This window comes from Cephus cinctus, unplaced genomic scaffold (assembly GCF_000341935.2).
Source record: "Cephus cinctus unplaced genomic scaffold, Ccin1 Ccin1_scaffold0351, whole genome shotgun sequence".
Lineage (NCBI taxonomy): Eukaryota > Metazoa > Arthropoda > Insecta > Hymenoptera > Cephidae > Cephus > Cephus cinctus.
The window spans coordinates 234,075-249,100 of record NW_014333043.1 but is presented as its reverse complement, the minus strand read 5'-3'; the positions used below and the strand labels follow the sequence as shown (position 1 = coordinate 249,100).

The 15,026-nt window shown below is 47.6% G+C and overlaps 2 protein-coding genes across 3 annotated transcripts in view; both read right to left on the bottom strand.

The window, feature by feature from the left end:
• Positions 1 to 15,026, bottom strand: part of LOC107267192 (protein sprint) — a 66,267-nt gene that overhangs the window by 15,804 nt on the left and 35,437 nt on the right.
• On the bottom strand, positions 2,593 to 4,309 carry LOC112494260. Of its 2 annotated transcripts, none has more exons than XM_025084415.1 (3): positions 4,176 to 4,309; positions 2,995 to 3,103; positions 2,593 to 2,772 (listed from the first exon to the last, which is right to left on the bottom strand). In XM_025084415.1, exons 1-3 carry the CDS (start codon positions 4,302 to 4,304, stop codon positions 2,672 to 2,674), a joined length of 339 nt encoding a protein of 112 aa, XP_024940183.1. In that variant the 5' UTR covers positions 4,305 to 4,309; the 3' UTR covers positions 2,593 to 2,671. The 2 variants fall into 2 exon arrangements, with proteins under 2 accessions (XP_024940183.1, XP_024940184.1); XM_025084416.1 differs by having other exon boundaries at positions 2,995 to 3,069; positions 4,211 to 4,307.

Here is a 15,026-nt window from a genome sequence, read left to right as displayed (position 1 = left end):
AATCTAAGGCGTTCCCGGACGATAGAGATTTTCCGGTCAGCGATCATAGCACCGCTAGAACCAAACTCAGTTGGTAAATGGCATCTCTGTAAAAGTGGAAACAAAACTTTTCCAATTTTTCTTGACCGGGGGTAGGAAGAGAAAAAAAAGTTCCTACTAATATCCAATCCACTGCGGTTCCTCCCAAGCGAAAAACAAGGCCATATTTTAAGTAAAAGACTAGGAGTTCTTTCATCTCCAGGTTACGTCACTTCCTACGCCGTATACCCATAGGACCAAATCATGAATCTTCCTAGTAACAGCGTTCGGTGATCATCTTCATTTTCTACCAGATTATTTCTTTGACCCCCAATAAACTCTTAACGATAATACTAATTATCATGTACCTACTTGAATTTCTTCCTCTCTCTCTCTCTCTCTCTCTCTCTCTCTCTCTCTCTCTCTCTCTCTCTCTCTCTCTTTCTCTCTTTTACCAAAATGCCGATCTCGCAAAACGGCGCTCTTTAAGAAGACCCTCAGGAGGTCGTGGAAGTGTGGCCGACTTCATAGCCACAGGAACTATCCGGTTTCCTTGATGCACCTCAGCAATGTCTAATACGGTGTACCGTACCTACTGTACATGCAAAGTGTACCAGTACGTACTATATACAACAGTAGATATAGTGGAGAGAGAGAGAGAGAGAGAGTGCGAGCAGAGAGTGCAGGGTAAGAAGTTACAGGCAACTGTGCGCATACAACCAACAAGATAGAAAGAGAGGAGGATACGTGGTAGGAGAAACCGAAGCCAAAGAGTGACTCTTGGGTTTCACGGTGAGACCGAAGTGGAAGTGAGGTTCGGTTACCCGAGGTAACACGCGACACTTCACGCACTAAGTAGCTCCACGGTCTGTTTCTCCCCTGTGGATGTCTGACGTCACCCGGTATATTAGATTCCAGTCTGGCCCCGTGGGTGGAGACAGTAGACGTGTTCCTAGTAGTCCAGTCCGTATGACTGGATGCCACCGAGTCCATTACTATGGAATCTAAAAGGGTGGCCCAAGAGTGTTCTTGGATGACCGGGAGGGAGAAGAAACAGGGGTGGCACAATTTTTGAACAAGTCCGGAAACGTCTGGAAATTCATCGATTGGTCCACGGATTCTTGGTCTGCTCCTCAAAGGAGACATTCTGTGTCCCTCTCTCCCTCTCTTTCTCTCTTTCACATATTCCTTTCAACCCTTCGCAAGCTCTCGCCCCATAGAAACGTCCCAGTGCTCTCCTCCCTCCTTCATCATCTACCACCCCATCTTCCCGACCCTCCTGTCGTCTCCTCGTTATCACCCGAAAAGAGCGGATCATCCCCCAAGAGTTTCCGGGCGGCCCGCATTGATTTCGTGAAAGTTTCTCGTTCCCGCTGGATGAGACACGGCCTTGTCCCTTTGCTCCTCCTTAGTGAATTCGCGCGACCCCTAGTAGACCGTGGAGGGTGATTGCAAATCATTTTCCCAGCTACAAAGGTCAGGGCGACCGAGCATTTCAGTCTTACATTAGGTAACAACCCTGCCCGTGCAGGGTGTGTACTTCAATTGAATTTGAAATATCCTAAGGCAAAGATCTGATCGGGTGTCTTTATCACCGGCGAGAAGATCAAAAAGCGAGGGAAAACAGAAGCACCAATGAAACTGAATGTCAAGTGCACCGGTTAATTCGCCTGATGAATTCAGCCGAATGCCCACGTGCGCGGGCTTATGCAACAGTACGTTACGCAATACGTACGTACATGTAATACCAGTGCAAAGCACAAAGGACGAATGCAGAGCTTCAAAACAGTACTGGGTGCACGGTGGTTAGCGCACTCGTAACGTCAAGAGCCCTAGAGTGGCATTTCGGCTATGACGTTAAAGCACCATTTGACCCCCCCTAGCAGTCGGGTACTTTGAGAAACAGAGGTGAGGTTAAAGGTGGCCGGAGGAAATGGAGGAGAGACGAAGAGGATGAAAATTAAAAAAAAAAGTCCCGTTCATTAGAATCTTCCGCGTTTTGCTCGCTGCATTCACGCTGCTCAGTCTAGGGGCTGTTCGGGCTGTTCAAAGGGAAACCCAGGGGGGCGTCGCGCTTGGCGGTTGCTCTCGCGACACTCACCGGTCGCCGCGTAGGGTGGTTCGCGAGATTGCCAAGGGCGAGAGGTCTCGTGCCTTGTAAAAAAAAATAATAATAACGAATCGCATCGACGCTCCGTTCACAGAGTCGAGACTAAGCTGCTTACGTTAAGGAGCTTACTTAAGAATAACCTGGAGGGCTTCGTGGGCACCTGACTGTCCTCCACTTTCCTATCATATTTCATATTAACTGTTGATTAAAATCGATTTTCCGCCATGACTTGATTATTAACCTCTCCGTTGTACGTCTTCGTAAAAAAAAAATACTAAGAACGAGGGGAAAGGATTGATCCATATTATTGATTTCACAGTGATTAATTATTTACCTCTTGACGCCAATTTCAGCGTAACGACCCCGGGTGCTCGTGCGGTTCCCCCTGCTGTTCCTCACCGCACTGGGATTCGTGTAGAGGGTGAGTATGTCGCTGTTTATGTTGTTTATAATCGGTGGCAGCATGGTTATTCACCCTCGTGAAACGATCTCGATAAAGGGCTATAAAGAGTTTACGGGTCAACGAAGAGGCTCGCACTTCGTTTAGGCGAAGTAACCCGTTGGGCCCACTGTGACGGGGATCATCGAGTTCAAATCACTTGGAATCGGTTTAGGGTCTCCCGGCACTTTAGGAATTTTAAGAGCTAATAAAGGACAGTGAAATGGCATCAAATGGAAGGCAGACAAGCACTTTCGAGTATTTGGACAAAGCCCCTGGATTTTAATACCAAATACTTGGGACTCGAGAGGAATAATTTTCGACTGATTATTATTATTCAAAAGACAGGTTGTAATTGTTTGATTTTGAAAAATTAAAAAATTTTGTCATATAAAAAATTACTATCGACGATTCTACAGTTTCGTACAGTATTTCTGACAACAGGTGTTTCTCCATTCGAGTGGTCCAGATCTGACGTGAATATAGTCCGCAGCATCCAGCGCTTTGAAATCAGTGAATCCCGAGTCAATTTCGCACTGTTATTGAAAATAATTGCGTCACCGCAATGAAGCGTGCGTGCCTGAATTGGAACAGGTGTGTGAACAAGCGAATGAAGCCAGGAAGGGACGCGTGCCCGATGGTGGGGACAGAGAAGAGATAAAAGAAATGGGGAAATAAGAAGCGTCGCGTGGATTGTGCAACCGGGTAAAGGCAAGTCGACCGGATGAAATTAGGTTTACGAGTGACGAGATAGTCGAGCGATAGTCACGTCGTGTTATTTTTCTTTTCCTACTTTTTTCTTTTCGTCTTCTCTCCGTCCCAGGCTTCGCGACGGACGACACGACGTGTCTTAAAATTGGGGTGGGCTCGACGTCGCGTGTGAATTTTTCAAATTACAAACGAGACTGCCGCCTATTTTCGAATTTACGGGGTGTGGCTTTTGGGTATCGGTCGAAATATCGTAAAGCTACCAGGCGCGGACAGTTATTCGCAACCGGACTGTACGGACTTGTTAATCTTTTTCATATGAGAAACAGGCTGAGATTCATATCTGGAGCAATTGAGAAAGTTTTTGCAGGTAGTTTGAAACACCCTTTGCTACAGGGATGCAGAGTACAGAGTTCCTCCATGAACATTTGAATATGATGGAGAAGAGAGAACGGAAAAAAGAACAAGGTCTCCACGTTGTATATTAGGCACGACTAACAATAAATTACGTGGAATAATACGAATCATGCGGAACAGTGCTTATCAAGATTTGAAGAACGTTTCTTATCGTTAAATCGATGAAAGTTCTCCGATAAAATAATTCGATGAATGTATAATTACATCATGTGGTTAGTATTGCGTACATATTCAACTTTAAAAAAAAAATAGATTTTTTCCAATTCGCGTACAATTCTACAATGACAATAAGGGAAAAGAACAAAAACGAATAGAAGTCCAACTAAATCTTTGTAATTGCTGCATGAAATCCTTTGAGGAGATAAAAATTAATTGATTTAATAATATTATGAAAATTCGCTAAAATAAATCCCTCTCGAGTCTCGGCAAATATTTACTAACGCGTACACGCGGCGAACTCAGAAGCTGCTATTTAGGACGTACGGCTGTTAGAATATTGCACTCAAGGAGATACACACAAGGACGCCACTGATGCGCGTCTTTACGATGAGGACGCGGGAGCGTCGGACGGCCGGGACGCCCGTCGACGTCGCACTGGCGTCGCGACGGCATAAACCGCGTACGAGGACAGACTGGGGGGGCTCGAATCTTCCGTAGACAGGGACGCCGCTATTCGGTTAGAACGCACGCGCAATGACGACCCTACTATTTCATTCTAGACTCTCTCTCTCTCTCTCTCTCTCTCTCTCTCTCTCTCTCTCTCTCTCTCTCTCTCTCTCTATACCTTCACTTAACTCAAATATCTCTCCACCTCGTCTAATCCTTCGGAGACCAACATAAACCACCTTCCATACTCGCCATTCCCCACGAGACCAAATTCCCTATTGCCACGAAGAACTCGAACAATGCCAAAACGATAATGCTAATGGTATTCGAGCTATGTTTACATATATACATATAATATGTGCATACGTAAAACGTGCGTGCATCGCGTGCGATCGGAAAGCCGATGAATGAATCGAGAGCATTAGAAAGAGAACTAACGAGACGAAGAGAGAGAGAGAGAGAGAGAGAGAGAGAGAGAGAGAGAGAGAGAGAATTTCTAGAGATTATATCAAAGCGTGCGTATCGACGTTAGGAGAAATGGCATCCGATGCACTTGGAAAGTGCGGAATAATTTAAATGAGGGGAAACAGAGAAAACAAATATAAAGAGCGAGACTATATATATATATATACACACCACTGTTCCTAGTGGTTGGTCAGTTAGGCTAGTTTCCTCGTTATGTTATCCCAGTCACAGAGCACTGAACGTCGGATACGTGAAAATTACGTGACAGAGTATATTTGACTGATAGTTGCAACGTCGATACGCTCTGCTTTGCAACGTCTTTGCATTTTCTCCTTATTTAGCTTAAAAGAAAGACATCGACCCAATACAGCTGCAACGTGTATATAGTAAACGCAATGGCATCCGCGAACGTAGCGCATATACGTCACTGGTGGATGCAATCAGACACCGGTGCCAATACGAGACAGGCTGTGGAACGTAAAACTTTATCACTTTTCCCATTCGAGTTTTCCTTAGCCGGAACGGCTAAAGTATCGACGAACGTAGTATACCCGTCCCAAAGGAACGTACACGACCTGCAGTGAAAATGTCCTGACCGTAATTATCGTCACGTATGTACGATTAAAAGAAAAATTGCTCATACGACTATACCCATAAATACTGTATACATAGTACGTAATTTCTTTCCTTTGTTCGATCCTACACGGCCTCGGCCAATTAGACGTCCGATGCATTTCGCATGTGTCGTCTGAGCTATAATTAAGAATACGTTAACTACGTGTCACGCTTTTTGATTGCGATGAGAAAAAAAAAGCGTCGCGACGCATCCAACGCGAGAACGTAGCCACGCGATGGTTTCGTGTTGCTCGGCGTATATGGATGTATCTGCGAGTAGAATGTGTTCTACACGAAGGGCCATCTTTCTATGGCATTGAATGGGAAGGAGTCCCCTGAATCTCGCGCTTGATTCACGGCTCGAGTATTGTTTGTTGAACTCGTTTTCCACGGCCGCACAAAAAGCCATTTCAAAGATATTATTGGAGGATGAGTAATAATCGGCTATTTATAGGGGGTCATCGGAGATAAAAGTAGAAACAGCAGCTAAAGTGGAAGACGTCGACGGTGCGCGAGACGAGGGAAGCGGAGGGGGGAGAATGGACGTTGTAAAAAGGATGCAAAGTATCTTAGGCACGTGGGAGGGAGGATCGGTGACTTCAGCCAATATACAAAGCCGAGAGTATCGGCCATTATGCAAAGGGTGTTGCGGGGTGGGCTCAGGTGTTTGGAGGCTCGGGTGGAAAATAGCAATAAATTTGAGAAAGGAACTACCATGCGGTGGGGTCAGGCTGGGTGAAAGCGAGGACAGGATAAAGTGCCGAAAGAAAAATATTTTAGCTCGAATCGCGATTCCGAACCCCGAGCCACCGGTGACTGGATAAAAGGTGTAAATTTTTTAGGGATTAACATCGATCCCAACGGAGGTACCGAAGTCACGAGGGCATCGCGACGCTCCTCCGGTAGGTTGTTAAATATCGACGAGGCACTTCAAGAGTCTTGGATTCGTCCTAAATAACCCAGACAAAATTTAACAGAGGACTCGACGTGAAAACACGTTACATTTTATTTATCTTTCACGAAACGAAACATGTGGCTTTACGTACTGACGTATATTACGTAAATAAATTCATAAAGACATCGATCGTCGGATCATCGATATATATATCTATATTTTTTCTTTCTCGTCCCTATAAAACAGATGTATCCCATTACATTAATCAGCGGATCCAAATGAAATTGTCAGAGAGTTCCAAGAGACTTCCAGAAGGAATATGCCGGAAGGCGAATGAATAACGTTAAAGAGAGGAGAGATTACGTTCCCGAGGCCAGCGACGTCCATTATCGGCGAGTTTCGGTCGGACGTAGTTTTCCCGGAGCGTCGCGACGCCTGATAAATTTCCTCGGCATCCGTTCGTTGTCTTATTTGTAGCTGCCAGACGATTACGGGGATTGCGCCTATCCCGATCTGTATGGCGATGCCAGTGCCTCTGACGGCAGCTTTGGTAAATGACAGTGGCGACGTGTAGTAGCGGAGTAAAGCGTAGAGGGCGAAATGGAACGACGAAGAAGATGAACAGAAGATAAAGATAAGGATGAAGTAAGAGTTCGAAAAGCACTACAGCATCTCTCGCTATCTTCCAAACCATTTGTTCTCTGTCCCGCGAGCCATTTTCCCCGTAGCTTATCTGTCATTTCTCGTTGAGGTTTCTCTTTCTTTCTTCCCTGTCAAAACGGAGCCGCCGCCCCTCCCCCCCCCCCTGGAAGGGATATCGTCGGCCATCTTTCGAAAAATCGCGTCACGTATGAAATTACCCTTCGTACTTCTTTCTCGGAAAATTCCTCGAGGTCTTTTTTGCATGGGAAGCACGGGAGATAATTCGGAGTAAGATAATTATCTCCTTTCGTCTCTACACAGCCATGTCCCAGAGACGTCTCAAGGAGGACATCCCTTTTTCAAATTCAACCGGGTCTACCATAAGGACAATACTGGGTTAGCGTCTGCTCCAAGAAAATATTCCATGCGTACAAGAAGATCCTTAACTACTCGTGGAGTGACGTACGCGGGACGCCCAGGGGACGGCAGCGTGGGACACGCGTGGGCACGAGCGAGTGCACGTGAACGCACGAGGAGGTCCGGGTGGTGCAGCTCCGCTGTTTCAGAATAATTTAATTAGCGAGTGTACCGAGCAAAGTGCCGGGTCTTATCCCAAGGGTTTAATACCAGGAGAGCGGTTCGCGAGGATCTCGAACTTGAGGCCCAAGGGATGCTGCGCGCACCAGGGAGAAAACTCAAAAGTGGAAGGAGGGATGTTACGGAGTTAGCCCACCCCCGTACCCAGAAAGAGTCAGAGGGTACACGTATAACCTGTTAACCAAAAGTCCCTATAGGACGTATGGGAAAACCGAGTATAGGTTAGTACACAAAGACCATAGGAGTCACCCGGTATAAGGCTCGACAGCCATGAATCTTTCATCGTGTCACCGGAGCCGCGAGACAAACCGGGCTAAATGAGTCAGAGAGGGTGTTTTAAATGTGAAACTTTTAATTAAAAAGTAAGCATTGACGTTCGTCCGCCTATGCGTAGTAGGCTCGGTAACCAGCCAGAGGCAGCCACCCTGGAAGCCAGTGACCCAGGCCAGACACCCAGCCAACCAGCGACCGAGGTGGGCACTGCCTCGGGCAATTTGTGGAAAGCTCCGGAGTGCGCTGGGATAAAACTTTTTTTTTTTTTTTTTCTTCTCCGCGAGAGAGAAGGAGAGAGACTTTTCGGTACGGCGTTGCCAGTGGAAACAGACGAGCGAGCACAGCTTCGAGTCAGAATCCAGCCTCCTGCCTACGGATAATGGAAATACGAAATATCGGGAGGGACACTCGACGAGCAGTAGCTTCGGCCTCAATTCCTTTCAAGTCGATTTCTACAGGCAGGCACTCGGGCTATACCTGTGATTTTTGCGTGGGCTCTTGAGGTATCTTGGCACGAGTGTCACGGCGAGTCAAAAATAAAATGGCAGCGAGCCCGTGAGATTGAAAGATACACCAAGGCCAAATACCTCTCGAGACTCGTGCCCATTACGCATAGCGTATGCATGTATACGAATACAAAGTCATTGACTAGATCCACTCGTGTGGGCGAGATAGGATGATCTCTATAAGGGTACGTCAACAAGATCGGCAAAGAGCAATAAAACGTGCGTATCGATGATACGTAAGAGGGCATATGTATGAATGCTGGTACATAGACAGGGTTGATCAGCGCCTATAGGAATATCCGAGTGAACGATGAAAGGGCACGCTTAGTACATAGAGGATGCAAGGATCCCTGCAGCGTCAAGTGTATCCTTGCTGCTTAATTAATCCGACCGTCGTGTTTGCCGTGGATCGGGCAAAAGAGGGAGGAAGAGAGACGGACACAGGAGAATAAAACAAAAAGTGAAAAGGAAGAGATACGTACTAGAATTAGGAGGGAGATAGGGATACGAAGAGAAAGAGAGAGAGAGAGAGAGAGAGAGGCGCTGCCAAAATGGCAAAGCAATTCTTCACGAGAAAAGCCAATAAAAGGCATGATTCATTTTTTGCTCGTATCGGACTCGACATCCTTCCGAACATATTACACGATCTATCAGAGCAGAGCGACGAGGAGAGAGAAAGGAGAGAGCAGCTTCGATTTATATCGACGATAAATTCCTTTTCCCTTTCATTAGTGGCCTTGTCCTTCCAAGTATGTGCCAAGAAAGGAAGGAAGTGGAGAAAAGAGAAAAAAAAGATTTACAACGAGCTTTTCCATTGCGGTACACCGTCATGTGTTATATATCAGGATACATATATATATAAAGTCCTATAGATAGATGTAGGAGTTATAGTAGAATTTTCTCAACCGAGCTTAATTAAAGGAATCAAGAATCGCACACAGGGTAGTAGAGAAGTATATACGGACCTTCCTTGAATTGCATCCCTTGTAGTAAAAGAAAAAAAGGCGCGACCATTACAACGGATAAGGGTGACTATATGCGAGTGAAAAATATTTGTGGACGTAAACGCACACGGGAGTAACAAGGGTGTCCGATATACCGAGATGATCAGCCCCTAGCCCGTAAACGGTATTTGGTATCATCCATGTATCTTGTAGCATAGACGCCGCACGCGAATCATCCCAAGAAGGTATAGGTCTCGTAGCCCTCTTATATTGACACTCGAGGCATTATTAAGTGGCGGGGTTCCTTCTAATAAGTTTTCACGACAATAGGCCCACGGGATCGGTATACGGGGACCCCAGTTGCAGCGGAAAGGATGGTGACAGGTTTATTCGCCTGAAAGAAAACACAAAGAAAATTCTCATAAGGAACCCCGAAGCCGTTTTGATCCTGCAGGAAGTGTCTAGTCGAACGCCATATAGCTACAGAGGCGGTGGGATGCTGGAGACGGCACTTGAGAGAGAACTTCAAGGGAGGTGGTTTAGTACGTCTGCCGGTAGGAGAACAGGTGACCCGGACCTATCCAGCATCCCCTTGACACTCGCGGACTGGCCTGTCGTGGAGAAAGTTCAGGATGAACTGCACGTGGCGGGACTGAAGTTTGGTATGATAAAAATAAAGGTGGCGACAAAAGTTCGAAGCTTGAGAAAAACTGTAGGAACATTTAACACGCGGGGATCTCATCTCCGAGGAGCTTCTCGAGAGAATGGGATACTCGCAGGAGACTGAAGGATAAAGTGGAAATTCAACCTTCCTCCTCTATTTTTTGGCTCGGTTGCTCTCTCCTCGGAATCACGCTGAATTCTTATCGAATTTATTCCGAGTCACGGTTCAGCACGTGGTTGCGGGCTGTAGCGAGGAGAGAAGCAGGAGAGGAGAGAATAGACGGCCCCCGTTTAAAATCTCCCCGGGTTCTCGAGTCTCGCTCAAGAATCCTCAGGTTTTTCATGCTGAATTTAATAATCCCTAAACGTTAGGCAGCCGGCAGGCAGCCCGAGCGGAGTAAAGGAGACGGCATTGGCGTAGCCTGTAGCTGGCATGTCGGGTGCCGGGACCAATTTAAAGCTTAAATATGCATCGAACGGTTTCTGAATACGAAATCCTTATTCCTTGGCATTCAAAGAAATTCTCATCTCGCCCTTAGACAGCCCCTCCGCCATTTCTCCTTCGGCATTGCCGCGGCCTCGTGTATACTATATAGGCCATATATATATGTATACCTAATCCATCCATTCAGTCCGCAGCAGTGTACTTACAATTTCTGTCCCCTGGGGTGAAGCAACCCGGTATACCCTCGAAAATTAATTGTCGAAATTAAAGCTCCCTGCCAATTAGAGTGCCGAGTATCAATTAAGAGTGCTGATTAATGATAAACAGAAGCGGACCGAACGAGTCCACGTTCGTTATCATTCGTCCTCCTACGTTTACCTCTCATCTTCTCATCTTGCTCATTCATCTTCCCTCCTACGGACTCACCTGACGATGTGCTGATTCGTCGACTGGAGTAGGATCGTCGTGTACTTCGTGATCAACATTTTTCATCCGTGTCACGGGGACCTCGCCGGGATTAAAGCTGACCCCAGGTACAGTCCGACTAGGACTGGTAGCGACCCCCCCGACTAGGCTGGCTCCCACAAAGCGAGCAGACCGTAGCTCTCCCGTAGCAGTCCCACTTCTCACCACGAGAATCAGATTCGCATGTGCGAAAATCACGCGTGCGGCCATACGCGGCACGTATCCAGACTAGCTTCGATGCTGTGCTCGAAAATTCTTCTGTGCTAAATATAGAGCTCATATTTTGTCTGGAGAAAGCTCAGCCGTGGCAGCACACGCCTTCTTAACGATGTTAGCTGCTCATCTAACAGCTCCTCTATCGCACTTATATTGCTCTTACACTGGTCCCATGCTGCATTTATACGAGATCCAAGATACGGATATACAGTTTTATTCGGTATCAAAGATCCCTGCAAGAGTTTCACCGCGAACGAATAAGCGACACAGAAACTATTACAGGTACGACGTTAGATACTTGGCGACGTCAGGCGTCTTGCACCCGACGCCTATAAATCTCAACGGAGACGGTTCGATCGGTACGCCAGGAAAAAAAAATTCCGATACTCCAAGAACGTTCGATCGACCAGTCAATACCGATTGGCGCCACTATAATATTTCTGCACTGGAAGTCATCGTGTCGGCGACAACCTTGAGATTTTCACTGCGCGACGATCCTTCGTAACGATCGCACTGAATCATTCCGATGCACTTGATCGATCGATCGCGCACACAAAAACATTCCATAAGCCAGTTCCTGAAATCATCGTCGAGTGATATTCGATCGAATGATATATCTCAAAGCTTCGTTCCACGTCCACGCTTATTGAGGAGGCACCGAGGGGACTATCACAGTTATCGACTGAAGCCGATCGATCGATGGGAATCGATAACCGATCTCAAGGTAGGATGACGGATACGACGGTATACCGATGGCTGTCCTTGACCGTGAAGTTATCAAAGGACGTAAACGCAGATCCTAAGCACCGGACGAGGACAAAGGCCAAGATCGTCTGGGTCGGCGATAAGGAATTGGCGAGGATGTCGGCGGTCCGACTGGAGAACTCGGTAGTCGTACGATTATTTATAGATGCGTGTATATGCACATGCACGCGTTCGCCAGACAAAGAGATTGGAGTGTTGCCTGGTTGGCGGTCGCGAATCAACTGGCTCCTTAGCGTTAGCCTTCTTAGTCTTCTTAGTACGGGGGCCACCTTAGCCACTATAGTCCCGGATGACCAGGACTATAGGACAAGAGAGGCACACAGCAAGGCTCTCTACCTTTTGCCGAGGCGTGCTTATGCGAGAGGTGGGAGAGGGTGGAGATGGTGAAGAGGAGGACGGAGGAGCGGAGAGGAGAGAGGGAGGGAAGGCTATCGTTACTATAGAGAGAACCAACCGTTCTTGGCTTCCCTATAGACTCCGGGATCCCTGCCGTCCTGTGGCAACGTGACTTATAGCCGCCGCATCTATATCTGCCTGTATGCATACGTCTATGGTTATGCATATGCATACGAGGTACACTTGGAATATTCAGCCATGACTACCTTCTGAACCACCTACTCGTAACGTTAGTCTGGGCTGCGGAAATTGAATATGCTCAAAGATATAATTTTCCGGGGAATCGAAACTTTTGGATGATTTTGAGAAAAATTTTTGAATTCAAGTTATATCGTTTTTTTCCACACAAATCGTGGGCGGTTGAATTTTTGACTTTCTCCTTGGTCGCTGGCCGAGAGTACCGGAAAGCGTATATCGAACGCATAACGTAATAAGAGTTCGATAAAGGCGATGCTTTCGACGAACGATCTTGAAACGCGGAGGCGGAAGCCAAAGTGATTTCTCGATGAGAGCGAAAGAGACTCACGCTTAAAAATAAACGTATAGCTTATGCAAGAATGAGTTCCTTGAGTGACGCCCGCGCGAAATTCAAAATGAAGTATCGCCGCGTAAATAAAAGATTTTGTTTAAACGTCACCGGGCGAGCAAATATATCAGCGAAGTATATAATAAAAGTCCACGGGAGTTTGCGATACGAATGGCGAAAATTCATTGAGACGTAAATGACGCGTCCGGTACGAGGTATACGGGGAGGAAGAGTGACGGCTCTGGGCTACAGGGCGTTCGGACGGGCTGAGCGTAAAAGCGAAAGGGAGAGGAGAGGTAGAATGGAGTTAATCGTCGTCTGGATGGCAGTGGGCTTAAGTGAGGAGAGAAGACGAGAGAGTCTACGGGCTCGCGGATAGGCGAGAGGCGTCGGGTAGAAAGGGGGAGTAGAGAAAATGAGAATAAGGTGGCTTCGCAACGGGACGACGAGCAAGAAACCGGGAGCCGTTCTTCGTGTTTCCAGCGAGAGCGAAGGTCGCGACGTCGTGCTGCAGTCGCGTCCGCAAATAGCCGACTGTACCTTCTTTGTTCGCTAATCGTCTTGGGTATATGGCAATTAGACGGTTTGCCGATAGGACAGGCACTCGTTAGCCTGACGTTCGAATGGGGCCCACGAGTAACCCCGGACCTCGTATATACGCTCCTGGGACCTATACTTTACCGTGCAGAATCAGGCCGTAGGGTTAGTCCCGGTGATAATGGCTACCGGAAGCAAGAGCGACTCTCCGACTCGGAAGGACTTTAATTCGTCTCCGAGCTGGCAAATTAGCTAAGCTTCAATCTTGATTGCATGTGATTTCAACTTCCGACAGCAGCTGCTGTCGCAGCTTCCACGTCCTTCGGCCAGACAAATCGTATCAGAAAATATGAAGGTGCGGCACCCGACAGAAAAAAGGTCCCTGGTGAACGGAAGTCTCGAACAGGTAATACGCGGGTCTCGAGTGGTCTAGGTCACGATCGGAGTAAACAGTCAAGACGGGGTACCCATCGTACACGTCGACTCGTCACGATCCCCCAAGGTGTCGCGACGCGACTACGCAGCTCGCGAAATAAGCTCTCTCGCGCTTCACATGGGAAAAGCGACAGTTGCCACGGACGTATTTATCGTCCTGGGAAAACAAATGGATTACGACCTCTTAAAATATGACACAGTGCACGCCATAAATTTTCGCGTTAGTCGCGTTCCCGGCGGACGAAATTATTTTCGAAATAAACAGCCCTCTCCATGCTTTTTCCAGAGTTCCCTCTTTCTTTTAAACCTCCCATACGCGGCCTAATACCCATGAAAATACCTATAGCCATCACATACGATGCACAGTAGGTTTCGAGTGGTACCGCCCTTCTGCACCCCACGGTGTATCTCTATACACATGGAGGCTCGCGAATTCCAGGAGCATATATACAGGCTGTAAATTCGCCGGAGAGAACGTTAAACCGGGAAAAATGCCGGGAGGCGGAGGGGAGGGCGGGAGAAAGAGGAGGGGTGTCAAGGGGGTGGGCAGGAGAGCCAGAGAGCTTTTCAAATGAAGAAGGGAGAAGGACGACGAGAGCTTGACAGGGAGAGAAAGACAAAGACGGAAAGTGTCGGACTAAGAGTGAGAAGGCGAACTGGGAGTAATAAAAAAAAAAAAAAACATCCGCTATCTTTCATTTTTCACTTCATAACCCTCCGACAATGACGAAGGCGCTGCCATTGTCAGCTGAAAGACAACCATAATCTCGGATGGGGCTTCACCGTTGGCGATTGTTGCTCCGGGAGGGATGCCATGCCATCGTCACGCGGCTTCTCCTTCGCGCCGCTTGAAAGCAAGAGGGCTGCAAGCTCTTAACATAGCCGAGGCTCAAAACTAACCCCGTTTCCATTTCGAAGAGTGACCCAGAGACTAACCGCCCCAGGACATGGTAGGGACAAAATCGCATATCCCTCGAAATCTCGTTTCGCCGGGTGGTTAGGAGGTATAGGGTGCGGAGGGTGTAAAAGGTACAAGTCGCGGAGGGGTCGCTACGCTTCTGTCGTTAACGGCTATGAGAACGGAGTTGGGCATCATTCCCGTCGGGGGTATTGTTGGGGTACGACAAAGAGGCGAGGTGGCCCGTGCACTTCATATTTCGAGTGAAAGGGGGATTACCGAGGAGGACAACCCCTAAGGAGAGGAAAAAGAAAGAGACAAGGGTGGGTGGTAGGAGGCGCCGTATAGTCGTCATCATCCTTGCACTGCTTCCACCTGGTTCCCGATGGCTCCGGGAAGTCTCGTTGTTAAAGGAGAAAATCGATTTCCCGGACCGTCCGCTCCC

Bases quoted from the DNA above. Each gene is read 5' to 3' on its own strand.
- LOC112494260 (XM_025084415.1), bottom strand. From the start codon at position 4,304: ATGCCGTCGCGACGCCAGTGCGACGTCGACGGGCGTCCCGGCCGTCCG. The intron at 3,104-4,175 runs GTACGTCCTAAA...TTTCAATAACAG, and splicing joins AGTGCAATATTCTAACAGCC to TGCGAAATTGACTCGGGATT. The intron at 2,773-2,994 runs GTACGAAACTGT...GTCCTTTATTAG, and splicing joins CACCTGTTGTCAGAAATACT to CTCTTAAAATTCCTAAAGTG.